Source organism: Nyctibius grandis, chromosome 6 (assembly GCF_013368605.1).
Source record: "Nyctibius grandis isolate bNycGra1 chromosome 6, bNycGra1.pri, whole genome shotgun sequence".
Lineage (NCBI taxonomy): Eukaryota > Metazoa > Chordata > Aves > Nyctibiiformes > Nyctibiidae > Nyctibius > Nyctibius grandis.
The window spans coordinates 14,131,689-14,150,799 of NC_090663.1; the positions used below are offsets into that span (position 1 = coordinate 14,131,689).

The window sequence follows — 19,111 nt, forward strand, 5'->3', positions numbered from 1 at the left end:
ATCATTCCTGTATTCTCTGCCAGTAAAAAACAAAATGAAAATGCTCCTTTTCCAGTGGAAAAACAGATGAAGGAGACAGAATGATATAGGGACTCTAACCTTTACTATCTAGGTCATTATGTCATATAAAAAAATCAGAGCTGCAGCAACTACATCATTACCATCCAACTTTTGTTCAGAAGAAACTGATGTGAAGAAAGTTCATTGCAAAATCCACCTTCTTAATTGGCAACCACTTAAAATTCAACAGAAAGGTCAGTTACTCCTGAGGCTGCTACCATGGTGGTGCGAGCCCTTTGATGAGGTGGACAGGGGAAGGCAGAGAAGAAAAGTGCATTTGATGGGTACAACTCTGGCCTCATGGTGAGGATACAGGACCAAGCCCTTCACTGCTGGGCTAGCTGTGAAACCATGAAACAGGTTTAAAATAGCTCCTCAATGCTGAGGGGATTGTTCACACAAAATAATTACTTGAGTATTTAAGTCAAATCATGGGAGCTGCAGATAAATATATTTTTTTCTTATTCTTCAAAGAGTCTCTGGACTCAAGACCCCATCTGTTCTGGGACAAAAGGCTCTCTCCACTGTGGCAGCAGGAAGCCTTAAATTTCTGACTTATTATTTGCACCCAGGCATTTCATAATATTAAGACTCAGTTGTGTTCTGTCCTGCAGCATGAAGTGCAAGTTGCCCATTCCTGCTCAGCCTGTCATAAGCAGAATGTTAGTCTACAGTTTAACTAAGCATATTTGTTAGCTTTCTAAGGTGCACAGAATAGAGCATCTCTTGTACAAAGCTGTGTGGCTCTAACTTTGTAGGGGAGAAGTCTTAATACAAAATTTCTAAGCTTTATTTAATGAAGTTGGGATGTATCCAAGAGTTTTGAATGATGTGTATAAGGAAAATACATTCACAAGTGATCAACGGCTACAAAAATGTGTGATAGAATTATTTGTCTCAAGTTACAAAAAGACAAAGAAGTAAAATGTACTCTACTGTTCTGAAGTGCCTGAAACCTTTTGTTTTGAAGTGAGGTGTTGCCAGGCAGCTGTTGCATACAAGAACAGTAACTGCATTATCCAATTCATACAATATAATTAAACAACTTGGCCCTGCAGTACAAAATTGCAGTGTTGAGATCAATAAATTTTGACAGTTTGTTACAGCTGGAATCTGGGTCTTCTCATACAGTAATTTATCCAAGTTATTAGATTTCATCAAAAGTTGAATGCTGCTGGATGTAAACACTTTAACCTTAAATTATTTCTTTTTATGAAAATTGAGGATTATTTTTTTTTTTAATTTCTTAATAACTTGCGTCTGTAGTTCTCAGCAGTTATAGGAGTTTCGAAGCTCTCAGCTTTTACAACTAAGAACTCTGATTTCCTATATACATTCTGAACAGTAACAATAGAGGTCTCTAGAAGATATGGCCAAGAAAACATTACGCTGGCCATTGCATACCATATTAAACTATCTATTGCAAACCTTCTCTAAGGTGTCCTGACAGCAATCATAACAAGTTTTCCCTCTACTATGTGAAATTTGATAGTCTTCTGAGCCTCAGTAACCTCACTCCCAGAAAAGCAATTAGATCGGTGCAGTCTGCTTTCTTCTGTAACGCAGGCCAGACACCTTCCTCCAGAGATTTCCTGTATTGAACCTAACACATAGTACCTAAGAAAAAGATGTTTTCTACAAAACATGCAATCTAGCATTAATACCCTTTGCCATTTTCTTCCAATGTGGCAAGACCAACACTGGAGGAAAAGTCTCTAGGCAAGCCTAGGCAACGGGGGGTCTGACCCTATCCTGCCTGTGCTACTGTACACAATTGTCAGGACAACACAAAATCTGCGATATATTTGGCCTTAAAAACTAACGGAACAGCGAAAATAATCTTTTATGTGCTCACCTTAAGAAAATCATGAACATCTTCAATATGAAAAGTTTTACTGAGAAGACTCCCTTGCTCAGCTTTCTGTCTGTGTCTGTACTCTTCTCTCTTCTTTGCACCACACTCCAGTTGTTTCAAGATCAGGTCTTTGCTTTGCTGGATACATTCTGAAACATAAACCACTGATTGACACCACAAGTCTACAGGGACAAAGTAGCATCTGCTACTGCCACAGAACTTAAGCGCACAGAAATCTGTTAGCAAGTGAAATAGGCAAGTAATTACCAGGCAGGATTTCCAATTTGATTCTTACCCTGATGGTCTTTTTAGATGTGAACTTTTTGGTTGTTATATGGCAGTTAAATCTATCAGGTTTTTGGATCACTACCACCCTGCACTCTCCCTTTCACTGCTGCTGCTGCTGCTGCTTATGCAAAGGCAGTGAGCTAGTTCAAGAAACAGATTCCCACCTGCAGCACCCCAAACCTCCCCCTCCTACTTTGGGAAGGTCCAGAAGTGGCTCATTACCTAATTGCAGATATGCAAATGCTGCTGCAAGGACAGGGGCAGTATGGCAGGGAGAAAAGGTCTAGAGCAGGGCTAGTTCAGATTAGCTTGAACTGGCATGCAGCCGTACCAGGCTTCCAAAGTGACTCATCCAGGAACCTGCAGCAAAAGCTGTAAAGGTTCCTCTGATGTGAAATATTCGGGACCGAGTTCTTTCCCCCTTCATCCCTGCTATAGCTCCCAGTGATTTATAAATTCACAAGTCTGTCTGGACCCTGTGCTGCAGACTGGAATCAGCACTTACAATGTTCTGCCATTGCTTCATGTCTCATCGCCTGTCCACCTAAGAACTTTATTCTTTTCTTCCACCCACCCTGCCCCAGACCAGTACTTCACTCTGGACACTGGCAGCTAAAGGCGAATGCAAAAAAATAGTCTCATCTGTGGCTGCTGTCCTGCCATCACATCAAGCTGCTTTAACTGTGAGAAACTATTTCATGGAGAAATAAAGAAGCACAACACTGTAGCACCAAGTATGTTACTTATTCTCCACACTAATTTATCGTGCTTATCCACAGGCTGATGATGCACTGACAAAACACTTGAAAGTGCACTGAACATACAGGAAAGCCTGTAATAAAAATGTCATCTGAACAAGTGTAGCAACTGTTATTTTTAAATACTACTTGATTCTTTACTACTTCCTTGTTTGTTTCCTAGGAGCAGTCTTGCTGGCTTTGTGTTCTGCTTGTGATTTATAGGTACAGCTTAACTTACGTATTTAGGAGCTCATAAGCAAGGTCAACACAGACTCCCGAGTGAAAATGCTGCACTCCAGATTCTTTTTTTTTTTAAAGCACATTTCATTTCCATCTAAAACCAGGAGGTTGATAACGCCCTTCTGCACAGGCTGTACTAACTACAATATATAGCTATATATAACTATAAACATCTACCTTGCATAAAATCAAGGCCTTGACAGAGGTATTTTTGCTTTGGAGCAAGACGAACTTGAAAAAAGGGTGAAAAAACACCCACAGATGTATGTTTATGCTTAAGGAATATTAGTGGCTGAACCTATGCAAAGACTATGGACTAGACATGCCAGTTTTAGGATCAAACATCCATGAAATAATCTGTATCACAATATACATGAATTTGTGAGTATGAGCAAACTGTTCACATGGTTAACTGATGTTTTTGAAGTGGAGACAGTCTGCAGCATGGGAATTCCGATCACCTTCTATGGTGAAATGACTAGCTCAGCAGATGAGGGGAGAGCAGTGGTTATTGTCTACCTTGACTTCAGCAAGGTTTTTGACAGTCTCCTGTCAGATCCTCATAGAGAAGAGGATGAAGTATAGGCTGGATGAGAAGACAGTGAGATGGATTGAAAACTTGCACAAAGTCCGCCTGGAAGCCAGTAACGCGTGGTGTAAGCCAGGGGTCAACACTGGGTCCAATTCTGCTCAGTATCTTCATTAGTGACCTGGATGATGGGGCAGAACGCACCTTCAGCAAGTTTGCAGAGGTCACAAAAAATGGGAGGAGCAGCTGATACAGCAGAGGGTCATGCTGCCCTTCATAGGGATCCATAAGGCCCTTGACAAGCTGGAGAAATGGGCTGACACAAATCTCATGAAGTTCAACAATGGGAATTGCAAAGTCCCGCACCTGTGGAGGAACAATCCCAGGCACCAGTACATGCTGGGGGCCACCCAGCTGGAAAGCAGCTTGGCAGAAAAGGATCTGGGGGTTCTAGTGGACACCAGGTTGAACATGAGCCAGCAACGTGCCCTTCCCGCAAGGAAGGTTACTGGCATCCTGGGCTGCATTAGACAAAGCATTGCCAACAGGTGGAGGGAGGTGATCCTTCCCCTCTACTCAGCACTGATGAGGCCACACCTGGAGTGCTGAGTCCAGTTCTGGGCTCCCCAGTACAAGAGACATGGACAGACTGTAAAGAGTCCAATGAAAGGCCATGAAAATGGAACTGGAACGATGGACTGGAACATCTCTCCTATGAGGAAAGGCTGCGAGAGCTGGGGCTGTTCAGCCTGGAGAAGAGAAGGCTCAGGGACGTCTTATCAATGCCTACAAATACCTGGAGGGAGGGCACAAAGAAGACAGAGCCAGGCTCTTTTCAGTGATGCCCAGTGATAGGACCAGAGGCAATGGACACAAACTGGAACACAGGAGGTTCTCTCTGAACATCAGGAAACACTTCTTTACTGCGAGAGGGACTGAGCACTGGCACAGGTTGCCAAGACAGGTTGTGGAGTCTCCACCCTTGGAGATTCTCAAAAGCTGTCAGGATATGGTCTTGGGCAACCAGCTGCAGCTGATTCTGCTTGAGCAGGAGGGCTGGACCATATGACCTCCAGAGGTCCCTTCCAACCTCAACCATTCTGTGATTCTGTGAATTGCTGACCACGAGATGTTACAATTTATTGACACGAAGCTTGAATGTGAATGAGCAGCACTGCAGCAAGAATATACTGCAATAAGACTACATTCATTCTGACTATAAAGTTCACTGAACTCTAACCCTAATGCCGTTTTGCTAGGACAACTTTTGTTAAATATGCCCCTGAGTAGCAGGAACGGTTCAGGAAAATGTGTGAGAGTAAAACACTTCTGTTTTCTTTTTGTCTGAACATGTACTATAATTTTCCATGCGTGCTGATGGGAAGCATTCAGTCCTTGATACAGCACCTCTCAGAGAAGCTGGGGGTATGTTTCTCAAAATGTTGGGCATTAGGCAACACCCAAAGTGATACACAGAGAACCTTAAATCAGTGGATCAGTCAGCTTAGACTTTGTTGTGTACTTTACAGATAAGCAATGTGAAGCGCTGTAAGAGGAAAAGGAAAAGACTTAGTTTTTAAAGTTTTTTAGTCTGACATAATAAAAGAGAGGATTAATCTGAAGATCATAAGCCTTAAAATTATCTTTTTACAAGAGTGATAGCACAACTATGTTTTGTGTATTTTCTCCTGGCTCCACATGCTAGCAGGAGATCATAAGACAGTATTTTGCACATATACAGCTATTACTGTCCCTAACGTTAACCAGTATGGCCAACAATGTCAAGTACATGAACAGTAAGTGAAGAAATCTCACAAATACTTGTAACAAATGTGACTCTTCTTCAATCTTCAAATTAATGAAATAAGGTATAGATTACGTGAACTGTAGAGTAAGTTCATAGTAATGCCTGGAACAAGACCTAGAAGGCTTAAAGCCAAAGTTCCCATTCTAAGCACCCACCCTTCACAACAAGAGTGTTCTCGGCCAATTCATCAATACCTTTTTAAAACAGAGGCGTACAGGGCCAAAGCCCTAATTCTTTACTGCTTAATACAATAATGAGAACTCACACCCATATTTGTTAAGTCATGAACTCCGGTCTAAGTACTCACCGTTACTGAAATGTGCCAGCTGTTCCCAGAAGGCCTTGTGCAGATCTGTTAAAAGTTCTTCCTTTTGTCGGACTGAGACATTATTCTTTACAGTTAAATGGTCCAGAATATTTGATACAATATTTAATCTACACTTGCACTCTTCTGGTATACAGGACTTCAGTGAATCGATCATTTTCACCATAAGCTCCCAGTTGAATAACCTTTCCTGAATGTCCTAAAACAAACATTTAAAAAGTTCCATTTAGAAACCAAGAACAGATCTTTGGTTGGGCTGGTCCTTTCATTGAATTATTCATTCCCAAATTACGCAGAAAACCCAGGAGGCTTCTCAAGACCATGTGAATAACAACCTTCATATACTCTACTTCTGAAAATATTGACCACAGTAGGACAGCAGTGGGTTTATCGCATATTCAGTTGTATGACCTAATCTAAAACTATTGGTGTTTTTCATTATTTGTAGCTGCCAAGAAGACATTAAGGCAGGAAAAGACAACAACAAGCTGGCAGAACAAACTTAAGTACTCAAGGGGGAAAGATGGACAGAAGGGCAACATGGAAGACCTCTCTTCAAGATACTATATGCTACACCAGTATGTGCCTTCATTTTGAAATGAGGACACATATCTGATTTTGATACTGCTGGGATTCCTTCAAGTATGTGGTCAGTTGGAGTTCAGTATATATACTAAAAGTTAGTGTAATTGGCTATGGCCTAGCAGCTTTCATTGCACTATTAGAGAAGCAGCCCATGATTACAGTAGGGAGCAAGATTTGCTGGGTGAAACTGCAACTGCTTTAGAGAATGCTGCAAGGTTGGAAAGAGTGTGGTAACTACTGTAGTTAAGGAAGACACACATAGAATAACCTTTGCAATGAGATGCAAACATCACAGCAGTGACTTCAGGTAGGAATATTTCCTATATCTATATCCAAACGTCTCACTTGAAGTCTGCCCATCTGAAGGAACTTACTGTACAATAGCCCGTATGGGTCAAGTGTGATCAGCTGCAAAGACTATTTTCATACCTAGCCAGCTCAGTTTACTTAGCTGCTCCAGTGCAAAACTAACAAGCTAATAATTACTCTATCTGTTTATTAGTAAGCCAAATAAAGCTAGCTATCCATTTATTCTCCAAATCACTAGTTCATGCAGTGGGCCAGATTCTGATTGTACTGTTAATCTGTAAATTCCAAGTAATTCTTTCAGTATGTCCTGTGCAAAGCAAATAAAGAATCTGTTAAGACTTAACACAACATAAAGCACAGTGCTGATGCATTTATAAACACATTTTTCCCTCTTAAGAACCACATCACTAAGAGATGTTAAGGGTTTTCAATTCCAGTTAAAGTCACTGGACACACAGAAACACCCTCAAATTGAATTAGCATTTCTCAGTCAAAGTGGAATAAATACTTTGAAAGAAAAAGAAATGCCCTAATGCCCAGGGTAACAATTCTCCTTCATCATTAGATCTAGTGCTCTTGCTCCTGGCTCACTGGCTGCATTAATATAACTTTTTCCTAACACGACTGCCTAAACGGTATTTTGAGAATCACAACTCAAGTGCAGAGAGTTCACCCTCCTGTGAGTCTTCATAAACTGCAATGCAAGTTGAACTCTTTGCAAGAAAGCCGAAAGAGACAACTGGAGTAAGCAGTCTACATCACTCCTGAGGAAGGACTGACAGACTTTGTACACTTGCATCATTCCTTGTGTTCAGATTGACTAAATCTCTCTCAACTTTTATTTCTTTTTGTACTTTACCATTGCTTGCAAATCTTGAGATTCACTTAATAAGTTTTCTACAGCAATCATCTTCTCGGTCAGATCCATTGCTATCTTTCTTGCTTTGGCACTTGAGCATTTTGATTGGTCCAAAAAAGCCTGCTGGGCTTTGTCAGCCTGCTTCCAGAAAGCTTCCATCTGTGGAATATGAATCAAAAAACAATCCATGTTCCCTCATTAGTCATCTAGTATTTCATTACAACGAGAGGCATATGAGTCTACTGAGATACAAGTCACTGAGACTACAGGCAGCTTTCAGTATTAGTTATAGTGAACATTTTGCAAAGCTAAAGAACCTGTTTACTATGTAATGATACACGTGTTAGTGGCACATAACCAGCAGGTCAATCCTGACCTTTGAAAATGTCATCATTCTGTGTAACTCACTAAGAATTTGTGTTAGTTCTCCATATACTGCATCTACAAAAGCCTATTATGTTGTTAGTACCAATGAGAAAACTAAAAAGGATAACAAACTGCAGCCCTTTTTTCTGGGAAGTTTATTTACCTGTAGGAACATGCATTTCGATCAAACAAGATTTTTGCTGAAAAAGGAAAACTGAAAATTGTCACTGTTTTTCACCATCAAAGCCTTTCATAGCCACATGCTACATAAGCACTTTATTAACTGCACTGGAATTAAGTACTTTATGCAGTATCAGCGCAGCATACGTGCCCATTCTGATATATTACTGTGTGGGTAATCTCCAGTTTTAGGCTCCAATCCCACAAACACTCATGACTGTGCACAACTGTGAATACTCTGTGCTCTTCAGTGGGATTACCGGTATACATAAAGAGAAGAAAATATATCCATTGTCAAGATTTGTATTAAGTATCTGTGAGTTTTGCAAAAAAACGTGACTACAGCATCTGTGAGTATGGCAAAAAACCCCTGATATTACTGAGGGAAGAGTGGATTAGTTCAAGGTCCTGATCTACACGAATCTGTGTACAGGGAAATCATTTTCAATATGGATGAAAAGCATCTGTTGGCATAACAGTGACAGACATACTGAAGGATGACTGCTGCTGATGAGTAACTGCCTCATGTTGCTCAGTGAGGCTGCCAGGGAGTTTTTATGTGACTAACTCTGGAGAACTCTAAACAATCAATTTTTCAAAGAGCAAAGTTGAATTACAGAAGTGCCATCGTTACCAGATGTGACACAGATGTATCATCGTTACCAAGACTTCCACTATAAAGTGAAAGGCACAGAGAATCACGACAAAGCTGAGAAAATTCCTAGTGAAGCACTTGACCATCAGACATTAAAAAATGTTAACTCCTCTATGAAAAAGGCCCAAGGCTGAGATGATGGGCTCTTTAGTTCAGGGCTGAAGTGCCACAGTCAATCAGCGCAGGCAGCTCACAGAGCCATCAGTCTGACTAGTCAGTCCCTCATTTTCATCAGCAGTGAATTTGCTCAAACCTCGAAAACAGGACTGGGAAGAAGAGTATCTTCCAGATTACTCAGTTTCCTGGAAAATAATATGCCGAATACTCTTAACCTCCAGTTTTTTAGGCTGCAAACTATTTGGACACAGTGACAGCATGTAGAGAAAAAAAAACACTTCACTTTGAGAATCAAATGCCTGCTACCAAACTATTTTTACATAAAAAAACATGTAAATGTATTATAATGTGCAGAGTTGCTAAGGCAAAATGTTTTGCTAAAGTAAATGTGCAAAACATGCTAAAAGGTAATTATTTTCTTAGTAATTATTTCAGCTTAAAAATGTTTTATAGTCTCCTACTACTCTCTTAACCAATTAGGGAGAATTGAAGAAAACAAGGTGCTAGGATAATATTCCTAAAAGTCAGACTATATATAGGCTTGAAATAAATCTTACCATCTGACAAGCAACAGACATTTCTCAGCTCCAAACCCAGTGTAAAACACTGTTTGTATAAAAAACACACTGGCTCCCAAAGCGAGCTGGAAATACTTTGCTGGAGCAATGTAAAAATGTTTTCAGGACTCAAGCACATCTAAAGTACTAACTGTGGACCAGCCAACACAACAGTTTAAAAAAAAATAAAAAAGCATTCCCCATCAAAAGAGTAACATTAAAATAAAATTTTAGGAGAGAAAAATTAGAAAGTTACATTATCTATTATGTGTTCAGAATATTCTCTTTCTTTCCTTTCCAAGTCTTCTAGAGTCTGGTACTCTGAATTATGGGCTCCTGACATCTCAGTACTCTGGAGTCTAGAGTCAAGTTGTTTCTGTAATTCTTCAAAATCCTGGGAAAAAAAGCAAGTGATTTGTTAAACAGAAAAACAGACATCATTTCTAAATTTGGGAGTGAATTTGTATGTCACTTTGGTTCATGCCTAAGGAAGCTGAACAAGAGCGTTCAGAAAGTTCTGTCTCTGGGCAATGCACCTTCTGCAGCAAGCAAAGAAAACTGAAGGCATGTATATGGCAGCTCTGAACTACACTCGATACAAATACACACATTTCCACTAGTATGTGAGTACAATCAAGACTGTTGTCCATCTCCACCGAATTCAAGTTTTAGTAAACACTGCTCCATGAGCTTTCATACTAATAATCCTTTGAATCTATCCACAAGTATTTTTATTCTAATGCACGTGCTCCGTCTTAAATGGCAGCTATGAGTGTATACACTGTGTATCCAGATATGACAATCAGATAGCATTTCCTGCAGAGTGCTGGCACACATGGATGAACACACCTGTAATGCTCATAAGGGACAAATTACAGGCTACATGATTATATGAGTTTTTAAAGTTTTTCAATCCTTTGAAACCAGGATGACTTTTTCTGAAAGCTAATGATACTGACAAATGCTAGTCTTCTACCCTTACTTAGTAGCTTGGTACTAAAATGGATGATGCTCAGTTGCTGAAACATGCCTTATGTAACAAACATTTACTTTTAATATCACACAATTTTGAGTGTCAATGCATTAACTTGATACCCTGTGTCTTAAAGAAATGTAACCGCATTTTGACAAGCTTCACAACCAATTTCATCAAAACCCCATGAATTTTTCTTACAATGCAGAATTAAAAGAGGAAAATGCTCTCTGTGATAAACCTCAGTCTTGCCAATGCAGTATTACACACAGCAGTTTCCAGTGCTAATGCTTTTGCTTATTACCAGCATCTCTTTTACATGATACCCATAACCAGCCTCATCCGTTATGTGATATCCCACCCCTAAGGCTATCATGTTTCCAAGACCTTTCTCTCCAGAATATAGGACATACGAATTCCATACTGACACTAAAACAACTGGCCTACTCCAGCAATTAGTGCATCTAAGAAACAAGATTTAGTCTTTGTCTTGCAGCAGCTCAGTTAGGTGCATGAAGACACCGATGCCATCAAGCCTCACTGAGGGCTAGGCTATACTGGGAAACGTGACTAATCTGTATTACCTCTGTGTTCATAATTTGAAGTTATTACCTGAAGTCTATCAGAAAAAGGGATTAGCACACCAAATCTCACTTTTCATTTAGTAAATACAATCTCAACTTTAATACTAAACTTGAGGATTCAAGGCAGAGGAGTGGTTTTAAGGCAAAATCCATTCTGAAATAAATTATTAGGTACAACTAGAGAGATTCCTGATATTCACAGATTGTGAGACTGAATGAACAAAATAATTCTCAACTTGAGCTGGCAAGCCAATAGATTTTAATGCCTAAATGTGAAATTCCATCTGTATGTAAGATAAAAAAAATCATTACTATGAGAAGAATTAAATATTGGACTAGGCTGCCCAGAGAAACGGGGGAGTCTCCTTCAGTGCAGATATTCAAGACTTGGCTTGGCAGGGCACTGGATAGCCTTATGTTTTTCCCTACTTCCTACAGAAGGTTGGACCAGATGATCTCCATGTAATAATCTTAAAAATAGTATTGTGACTCCACCTGAAATGCATGTTGACTGTCAATGTATGACATCTAGATCAGAAGTGGAAAATGGATTTTGATGCAACTACACGGAAGAAAAAAAGGATAAAGTATATTTTCCCTTGATAAAAAAAACCTTGAGTTTCCTCCTGGTACTTTATTTCCTGCTATTTTATTATCAGCAATGATACATGGAACCAGAAAAAGAAGTGATGATTAGAATTTTTTTTTTTTTTTAAATCTGAGTGAATAAGGTTCACAATGTTGTTTGTTTGAATGGATTCAGCTACAAAATACTTTTATTCTTAACAGATTAGACACATCACTGCCCTGATCACCTCATACAAAAACAAGGGGGAAATGTGGACACAGTAATGGAGAGAAAAAACTAACAAGAGAGTTCCTTTGCATTTCTTCTGAAATAGATTACAGGTGACACTGCTGTTTAAAAAGAGTAGGTGAAATAGCCTGCTGTGGCAGCCTGCACCAACTGGTCGGATTAACTCTTATTTTCTGTGGTCTGAAATATTAACCAACAAAACCACTTACATTTTCCTGAATTAAAAGGATCTTCTTGAACAAATCATCGGTAATCTTCTTTTTATGACAGAAGTCTGTGAGGTATATTTTGAGAACGTGAATAAACATCTATTCAAAAGGAAGGAAACAAAACCCAGGATAAGTGCCTGTTCAACACTATCAAGTGTTCATCTTTGTGATAACTTTTGTTGATTTAAATCAGTCAGTGAGACTACAGTGAATCATAAGCAAAATAACAGAAACATCATCAGAACTCTGTTGTACTTCCATAATGAAAAATTCTTAAGCTGTGGCTTCGTAAGATACTGCAAGATGGTGTTACGTTCTAGCAAGGACAAGGACATTATCTCATATAGCCTTGTAACCAGACTGACACATCTGAAACTGTGCTTTACTGAACAATATACAGATCACTTAAAAATATAAAGCCCGTTTTTTTAAGTTTAATGAACCCCTAAGCTGAAAGATACTAACATATTCAATACTATGATTGCAACTGTACCTGGCCAAATGAAATATCATTTTTATATACAATAAAAAAGTAATCATCTCAAGTTCTAGCGACCTCCTCTTAAAAAAAAATACACCTGTTTTCTAGTTGTTGTTTTTTTCCAAAGATTGTAATACTAGTGACTTCAAAAAGATGTTTTTGAACACTGGGATAATTTTTGCTTAACCTCTTCTCCTCTTGCCTCGATTAGAGTGTCAGCGTAAAGACAATTCACTTCATTACTAACTGCTACAGCATTTTCCAACATGAAGATAAAAATATGTGAAATTTAACAGCCACCTGCCTGTTACTCATGTACTTGAAAACAGATGATGCAGAAGTTGCCCACTTTAAACACATAAAACCATAAATAAAACCATATTTACATATACAAACAGTTATTGAAGCCAACATTTCAGCTGAGCAAAATCTGGAAAGTATGTTATCACTAGAGTTGAGAAAATGGTAAACCAGCCATGTTTTGGATCTCACTTGCCAATGTTTTGTATAGGAGTCTGGCAAGTTCTGAACACACAACACCAAGATATCACGTGGATTATCATGTGGATTATATCACATATACAGTTTGCTGTAGCAAACTCAAGTGGAAGAAGAGGGTGTACAGATCATGGAAGGAGGGGCTGGCCACTTGGGAGGAATATAAGTCTGTTGTCAGAGGATGTAGGGAGGCAACTAGGAAAGCTAAGGCCTCCTTGGAATTAAACCTTGCAAGAGAGGTCAAGGACAACAGAAAGGGCTTCTTCAAATACATTGCAGGTAAAGCCAACACTAGAGGCAATGTAGGCCCACTGATGAATGAGGTGGGGGCCCTGGAGACAGAGGATAAAAAGAAGGCGGAGTTACTGAATGCCTTCTTTGCCTCTGTCTATACTGCTGGAGGCTGTCCTGAGGAGCCCCGGACCCCTGCGGCCCCAGAAGAAGTCAGGATAGAGGAGGAATCTGTCTTGGTTGACGAGGGCTGGGTCAGGGACCAATTAAGCAATCTGGACGTCCATAAATCCATGGGCCCTGATGGGATGCACCCGCGGGTGCTGAGGGAGCTGGCGGAAGTCATTGCTAGGCCACTCTCCATCATCTTTGCTAAGTCGTGGGCAACGGGAGAGGTGCCTGAGGACTGGAGGAAAGCGAATGTCACTCCAGTCTTCAAAAAGGGCAAGAAGGAGGACCCGGGTAACTATAGACTGGTCAGCCTCACCTCTATCCCCAGAAAGGTGATGGAGCAACTTGTCCTTGGTGCTGTCTCTAGGCACATCGAGGATAGGGGGATCATTAGGGGCAGTCAACATGGCTTCACCAAGGGGAAGTCATGCTTAACCAACTTGATAGCCTTTTATGAGGACATAACCCGGTGGATAGATGATGGTAAAGCTGTGGATGTGGTCTATCTCGATTTCAGTAAAGTGTTTGACATGGTCTCCCACAGCATCCTTGCAGCTAAACTGAGGAAGTGTGGTCTGGATGATCGGGTAGTGAGGTGGATTGTGAACTGGCTGAAGGAAAGAAGCCAGAGAGTGGTGGTCAATGGGACAGAATCCAGTTGGAGGCCTGTGTCTAGCGGAGTCCCTCAAGGGTCCGTACTGGGACCAGTACTATTCAATATATTCATTAATGACTTGGATGAGGGAATAGAGTGCACTGTCAGCAAGTTCGCTGATGACACAAAACTGGGAGGAGTGGCTGACACACGGGAAGGCTGCGCAGCCATTCAGAGGGACCTAGACAGGCTGGAGAGTTGGGCGGGGAGAAATTTAATGAAATATAACAAGGGCAAGTGTAGAGTCCTGCATCTGGGCAAGAACAACCCCATGTACCAGTACAAGTTGGGGACAGACCTGTTGGAGAGCAGCGTAGGGGAAAGGGACCTGGGGGTCCTAGTGGACAGCAGGATGACCATGAGCCAGCAGTGTGCCCTTGTGGCCAAGAAGGCCAGTGGCATCCTGGGGTGTATTAGAAGGGGTGTGGTTAGCAGGTCGAGAGAGGTTCTCCCCCGCCTCTACTCTGCCCTGGTGAGGCTGCATCTGGAATATTGTGTCCAGTTCTGGGCCCCTCAGTTCAAGAAGGACAGGGAACTGCTAGAGAGAGTCCAGCGCAGAGCCACGAAGATGATTAAGGGAGTGGAACATCTCCCTTATGAGGAGAGGCTGAGGGAGCTGGGTCTCTTTAGCTTGGAGAAGAGGAGACTGAGGGGTGACCTCATTAATGTTTATAAATACGTAAAGGGCAAGTGTCATGAGGATGGAGCCAGGCTCTTCTCAGTGACATCTCTTGACAGGACAAGGGGCAATGGGTGCAAGCTGGAACACAGGAGGTTCCACATAAATATGAGGAAAAACTTCTTTACGGTGAGGGTGACTGAACACTGGAACAGGCTGCCCAGAGAGGTTGTGGAGTCTCCTTCTCTGGAGACATTCAAAACCCGCCTGGACGCATTCCTGTGTGATATGGTCTAGGTAATCCTGCTCCGGCAGGGGGATTGGACTAGATGATCTTTCGAGGTCCCTTCCAATCCCTAACATTCTGTGATTCTGTGATCACATACTGTAAAAGGGGGAAAAGAAACAAGAATTCAGGAAAACACTGAAGGAAGAGGATATGTTTCCTTTTCCTAGACCTGACACTAAGAAAGACTGAATCTAAAATCAGAGAAAGCAGAGTGGAAAAGGAAGAAACTATTCTCTAAACTGATTTTTTTTTGTCCTTTTCCTCTGCTAGTGAAAATACACAGCTATTCAAAGCTTCAGCTAAAGGTCAAAGTCATCTACCTTTTATGGTATTTTCTGGTGGGCCACAAAGTATGTTAAATGCTCATTTTCTCAGCGTTTCTGTGATTACATCACCATGTTGTTAACTTATCTTCATTTACAAATGGATGATTAACTTTGAGATCAAGTTCAACCTTCTCTAGTTAAGCTAAATTTCCTTCTCCAACCGGATTTCAAGTTCCCTTCCTCATCTTCTTAGAGGGAATAAATACGATCAGAAGAGAAGCTGCTTTCCAGCTTTACTTTCATGCTTCCTCTTTTGGATTGTGTAGAAATTTGTTCAGAAAATCCCAGAACGGAAATATTCTCATTGCATTTAACAAATATATCAGAAATGACCAATCTATTTAAACAGAGGTCGGGAAAGAAGGGGAGGAGAAAGCGACATACTTCATGTCCAGATTTATATTAACTAAGCTAAAACTCAGTGATGGTAATGATTCTGTACTTGATCATAACTAGTCACCTTAAACAATTGTATACATCCATTTGTGTTTTGTTTTTTTTTTCTGTCAGCTTTGGATTCTGTGACTTGATGTAGTTAGCTATCTATGGTTTAAATGGGTACCTTAATTCCTCTGTCATACAAAACCAAGGCTATTGTACGTATGACAATGGTACTGATTCAGTTGAACTGAATTTTCAATTTTATTCAAAGAGCTTGGAGTCCTTGGAGTTGCATTGCACAAGCATTGTCCTTAGAACATAAACTCATCTATTAAATACATATTTTTTTCCATTTTTATGACCCTCAAGTGCTGTATGTTATTCTCTTGAGTAAAGTTTAAAACCAAATTTTTGTATTATCCAGGCTGACCTCCTCTATTTCGCAGCCCAATATATTTCTTTATATTTTACTCCTTTGTGAAGCTCATATATATGCAGAACAGAGAGAAAAAAATAAAGAGAATACTGCAGAGATGCAACTCTGCTACACTACTTCCCAGCTAGCAAGTAGTTCATGTTATTTCCTAAACTGATATTCAACTAAGATGTTCAAAATAAACAGTTATAAATGAGACATGAGTACCTACCACATGTTTTTCTTTTCTGAGTTCAGTATCAAGAAGCATGAGATCTTTTAAAATAAGACTGCAAAGGCAGAGCTTAACATCAAAACTAAAACAAAGATTTAAAATGTGTTAATCTAAATGAAGGTCACATGAAAAAGCAACACCATATAATAGTTTCATTCAATCACTAAATTCTCCTAAAAGCATTGTCTCTAGAACAGCAGTCAAGCCACTTTATTTCTACGTTGCCTTCTCTTTCATATAAAATATCTCTACATAAAAGTAAGCAAAACAAAATGGTGCTTTAACAAAGTTGGAGTTGCAGTTCCCTTTAGAAAAAGGCACGGTAAATATATGAATGAGTGGCTACAACAAAAGGAAAACAAAGCTTTAAACTAAAACAGCTATAATAAGAGTGGACATTTTGAAAATATTCTTCATCGCTAGTACCTTCCCCAGTCCCCATAGTGACACAAATATTATTTTCTTTATTCTTGCTAATGAGAATACAGACACATATGTATAAATCTATGGCTATCTCACTGTTGTGCAGCTGAAAGAAAATCAGAGCTGATAATCCATTTTGATTAGCTCTACCTGCTCATCACTAGAGTCTCTGAGAAAGGAACAGTTTTCAATATGACATGAGTAGTTACCATTAAAACGTAGAGAACAGACCACTGCCACTTGCTGTTCTCAAGGTACCTGTTGTGTGACTTGATGTTGTACTGTGCAAAGGACTCCATCCCCAGTCGAGCACGCCACTGCACGTGTGAACTGAGCATATAAGTGAAAACAAAGGGATCTCCTTATCCAGCGATATACCTTTTATGAGACTGCTTTTGCCAAAGTTCCAGAATTTTGCCAAATTCCCAGAACTGCATAAAGAACAAACTGACTTCCAATATACAACATGATGCATTTCTTCAGTTTCCCCAACGACTTCTTAGAGTTATAAGCAGATAGTCCTGTCTTTATGTGGTGAACATATGTGTTTTAGCTCAGCCTTTGGTTTACACCAGACTTTTAGTGATTGTACTGAAAATCACTGAGGCACACTAGGAAATGACCAAACACAAAGGCAGGTTTACTGCTTACCTCTCACATGTTAGCACTTCAGGGAAGCTGGTCACCTTGAGGAAGGCTCGAGCCTGAAATCTGTCATCGCTTGTTGTGGAATGTATTGTTGTGGAGGAACTGCAGTCCTCTTTGTCTCCCTGGCTCAGGGATCCCAGGCTGCCTGATGTAGATGTTTCCATGACCTGATTAGGCAGAACTGCCTGCTTTGGATTCTCATGCAAAGATGGATTGGATGAGCCATCTGCCAAAGGCTACAGTCAAAGAAAATTAAAAGGTCAATTAATACAACACAGTAACGAGATAAACATCTCATCAATTTGCAGTGTTTGCTTTCAAGCGAAAAATTAAACAATACACATAGCAAAAGTGTTTCCACATAAGTTAAGATTCACCAACTGACAGGTTTCTGCACTGCATTCTTCTCTTGTGGTTATCTGCTTGGTGCATGTTTTCTTACTGAAGGACAGATCCTTGTGGAGTTTTTCTTATGTCTCCTTGAACAAACCCAACTTTAGTAATGTTAATGGGAAGAAAAGGTCTCCTGACTACAGTGAAAATTGCTGGACATCACGTAAAGCACTGCATGTTTCAGGGGGAGCTGAAAGTAGGTGATGCCTTACAGAATAAGCCCTGAGTCAATGGACTATAAACAAAGATAGATCCCTACTAAGCAGACTGGCAGTAAGTTTTCTTCCATTACTTGACTCCGGAATTTACTCTGACACAGAATGATTGCCATTAATTTTTACAAGTAGAATCTAAAACCTTACCCTAAATTTCTGATTGATGGGATAGATCACTTTTGCCTTTAATGCAAATGCCGTGACGTTACTGTCCAGAGGAGACTCACTTTCCTGTATGGAAAAGAACAGAAAACCATTTAGGAACAGCAGTAGACCTGGTGGTTGTTCACTGTATGGCATGCCCCTTTTGGTTACACAACTTAGAAATTCCTGTTGATAACTAACTATTTATTGACTGTTTCTGCTTTGGCACAACAAGTCTTCTCATAAGACTCATTCAGAGTATGCAGCCCAGAAAAGAGAACACTGTCATTAGCACTGCTCCAAAATGTTTTTACTCCTGCAAGGGAAAATAGGCAATAGCTGGTATTCACAAGTTATTTTCTTCCCCCACCCCACCTTTTAGCAGCAACTAAAGATGTCATGTGAGAGACTGAAATTATCTTAATAACAGAAACTACTAAAGGACAAGCTCCACGGATATCATCATGGCTATAAATTCTGACTTTCAATTTAAATAAAGAAACAATAGATTAAACAAAACTAGTCATCATTTTTTCCAGGAAGAACTTCTATAGTATAACCCTTACCTATAATTTAGAGAAAATACCAATGTTCTTTCAAAGAACTTTCTTAGATAATGCACTCTTTTCATACAATCTGTTATATCATGTAATCTGACTTTCTGCTCCTTCTCTCTCCTAGACATTGCTTTATGCACTGGAACAATGGGATAATCAGTTTTGTTTTGTGAGGTTACGTATAGCTTAAGGTTGGCTATAAGCAACACAGAGAATGTTTAAATCCAAGCTTTAGGAGATTACTGTTCTAACTTTTTTGTCATAAGAAATGAAACAATCTGATTTGTCAAAACACAATTTTACTTATATAGATTTTTCTAGGAAATATCAAAGCACTAATAGAGTCTACAAATAGAGGCGGGAAGAGAAAAGCAA

The 19,111-nt window shown here is 40.0% G+C and overlaps 1 protein-coding gene across 1 annotated transcript in view; it reads right to left on the bottom strand.

The window, feature by feature from the left end:
• EVC (EvC ciliary complex subunit 1) overlaps positions 1-19,111 on the bottom strand; it is a 66,036-nt gene that overhangs the window by 40,880 nt on the left and 6,045 nt on the right. The window contains exons 3-10 of the mRNA XM_068403117.1: positions 18,183-18,266; positions 17,431-17,663; positions 16,354-16,438; positions 12,056-12,154; positions 9,729-9,866; positions 7,598-7,756; positions 5,827-6,043; positions 1,916-2,064 (exon numbers count right to left, since the gene is read on the bottom strand). Coding sequence (XP_068259218.1) covers positions 1,916-2,064; positions 5,827-6,043; positions 7,598-7,756; positions 9,729-9,866; positions 12,056-12,154; positions 16,354-16,438; positions 17,431-17,663; positions 18,183-18,266 — 1,164 coding nt within the window. The remainder of the gene's footprint in view (positions 1-1,915; positions 2,065-5,826; positions 6,044-7,597; positions 7,757-9,728; positions 9,867-12,055; positions 12,155-16,353; positions 16,439-17,430; positions 17,664-18,182; positions 18,267-19,111) is intronic.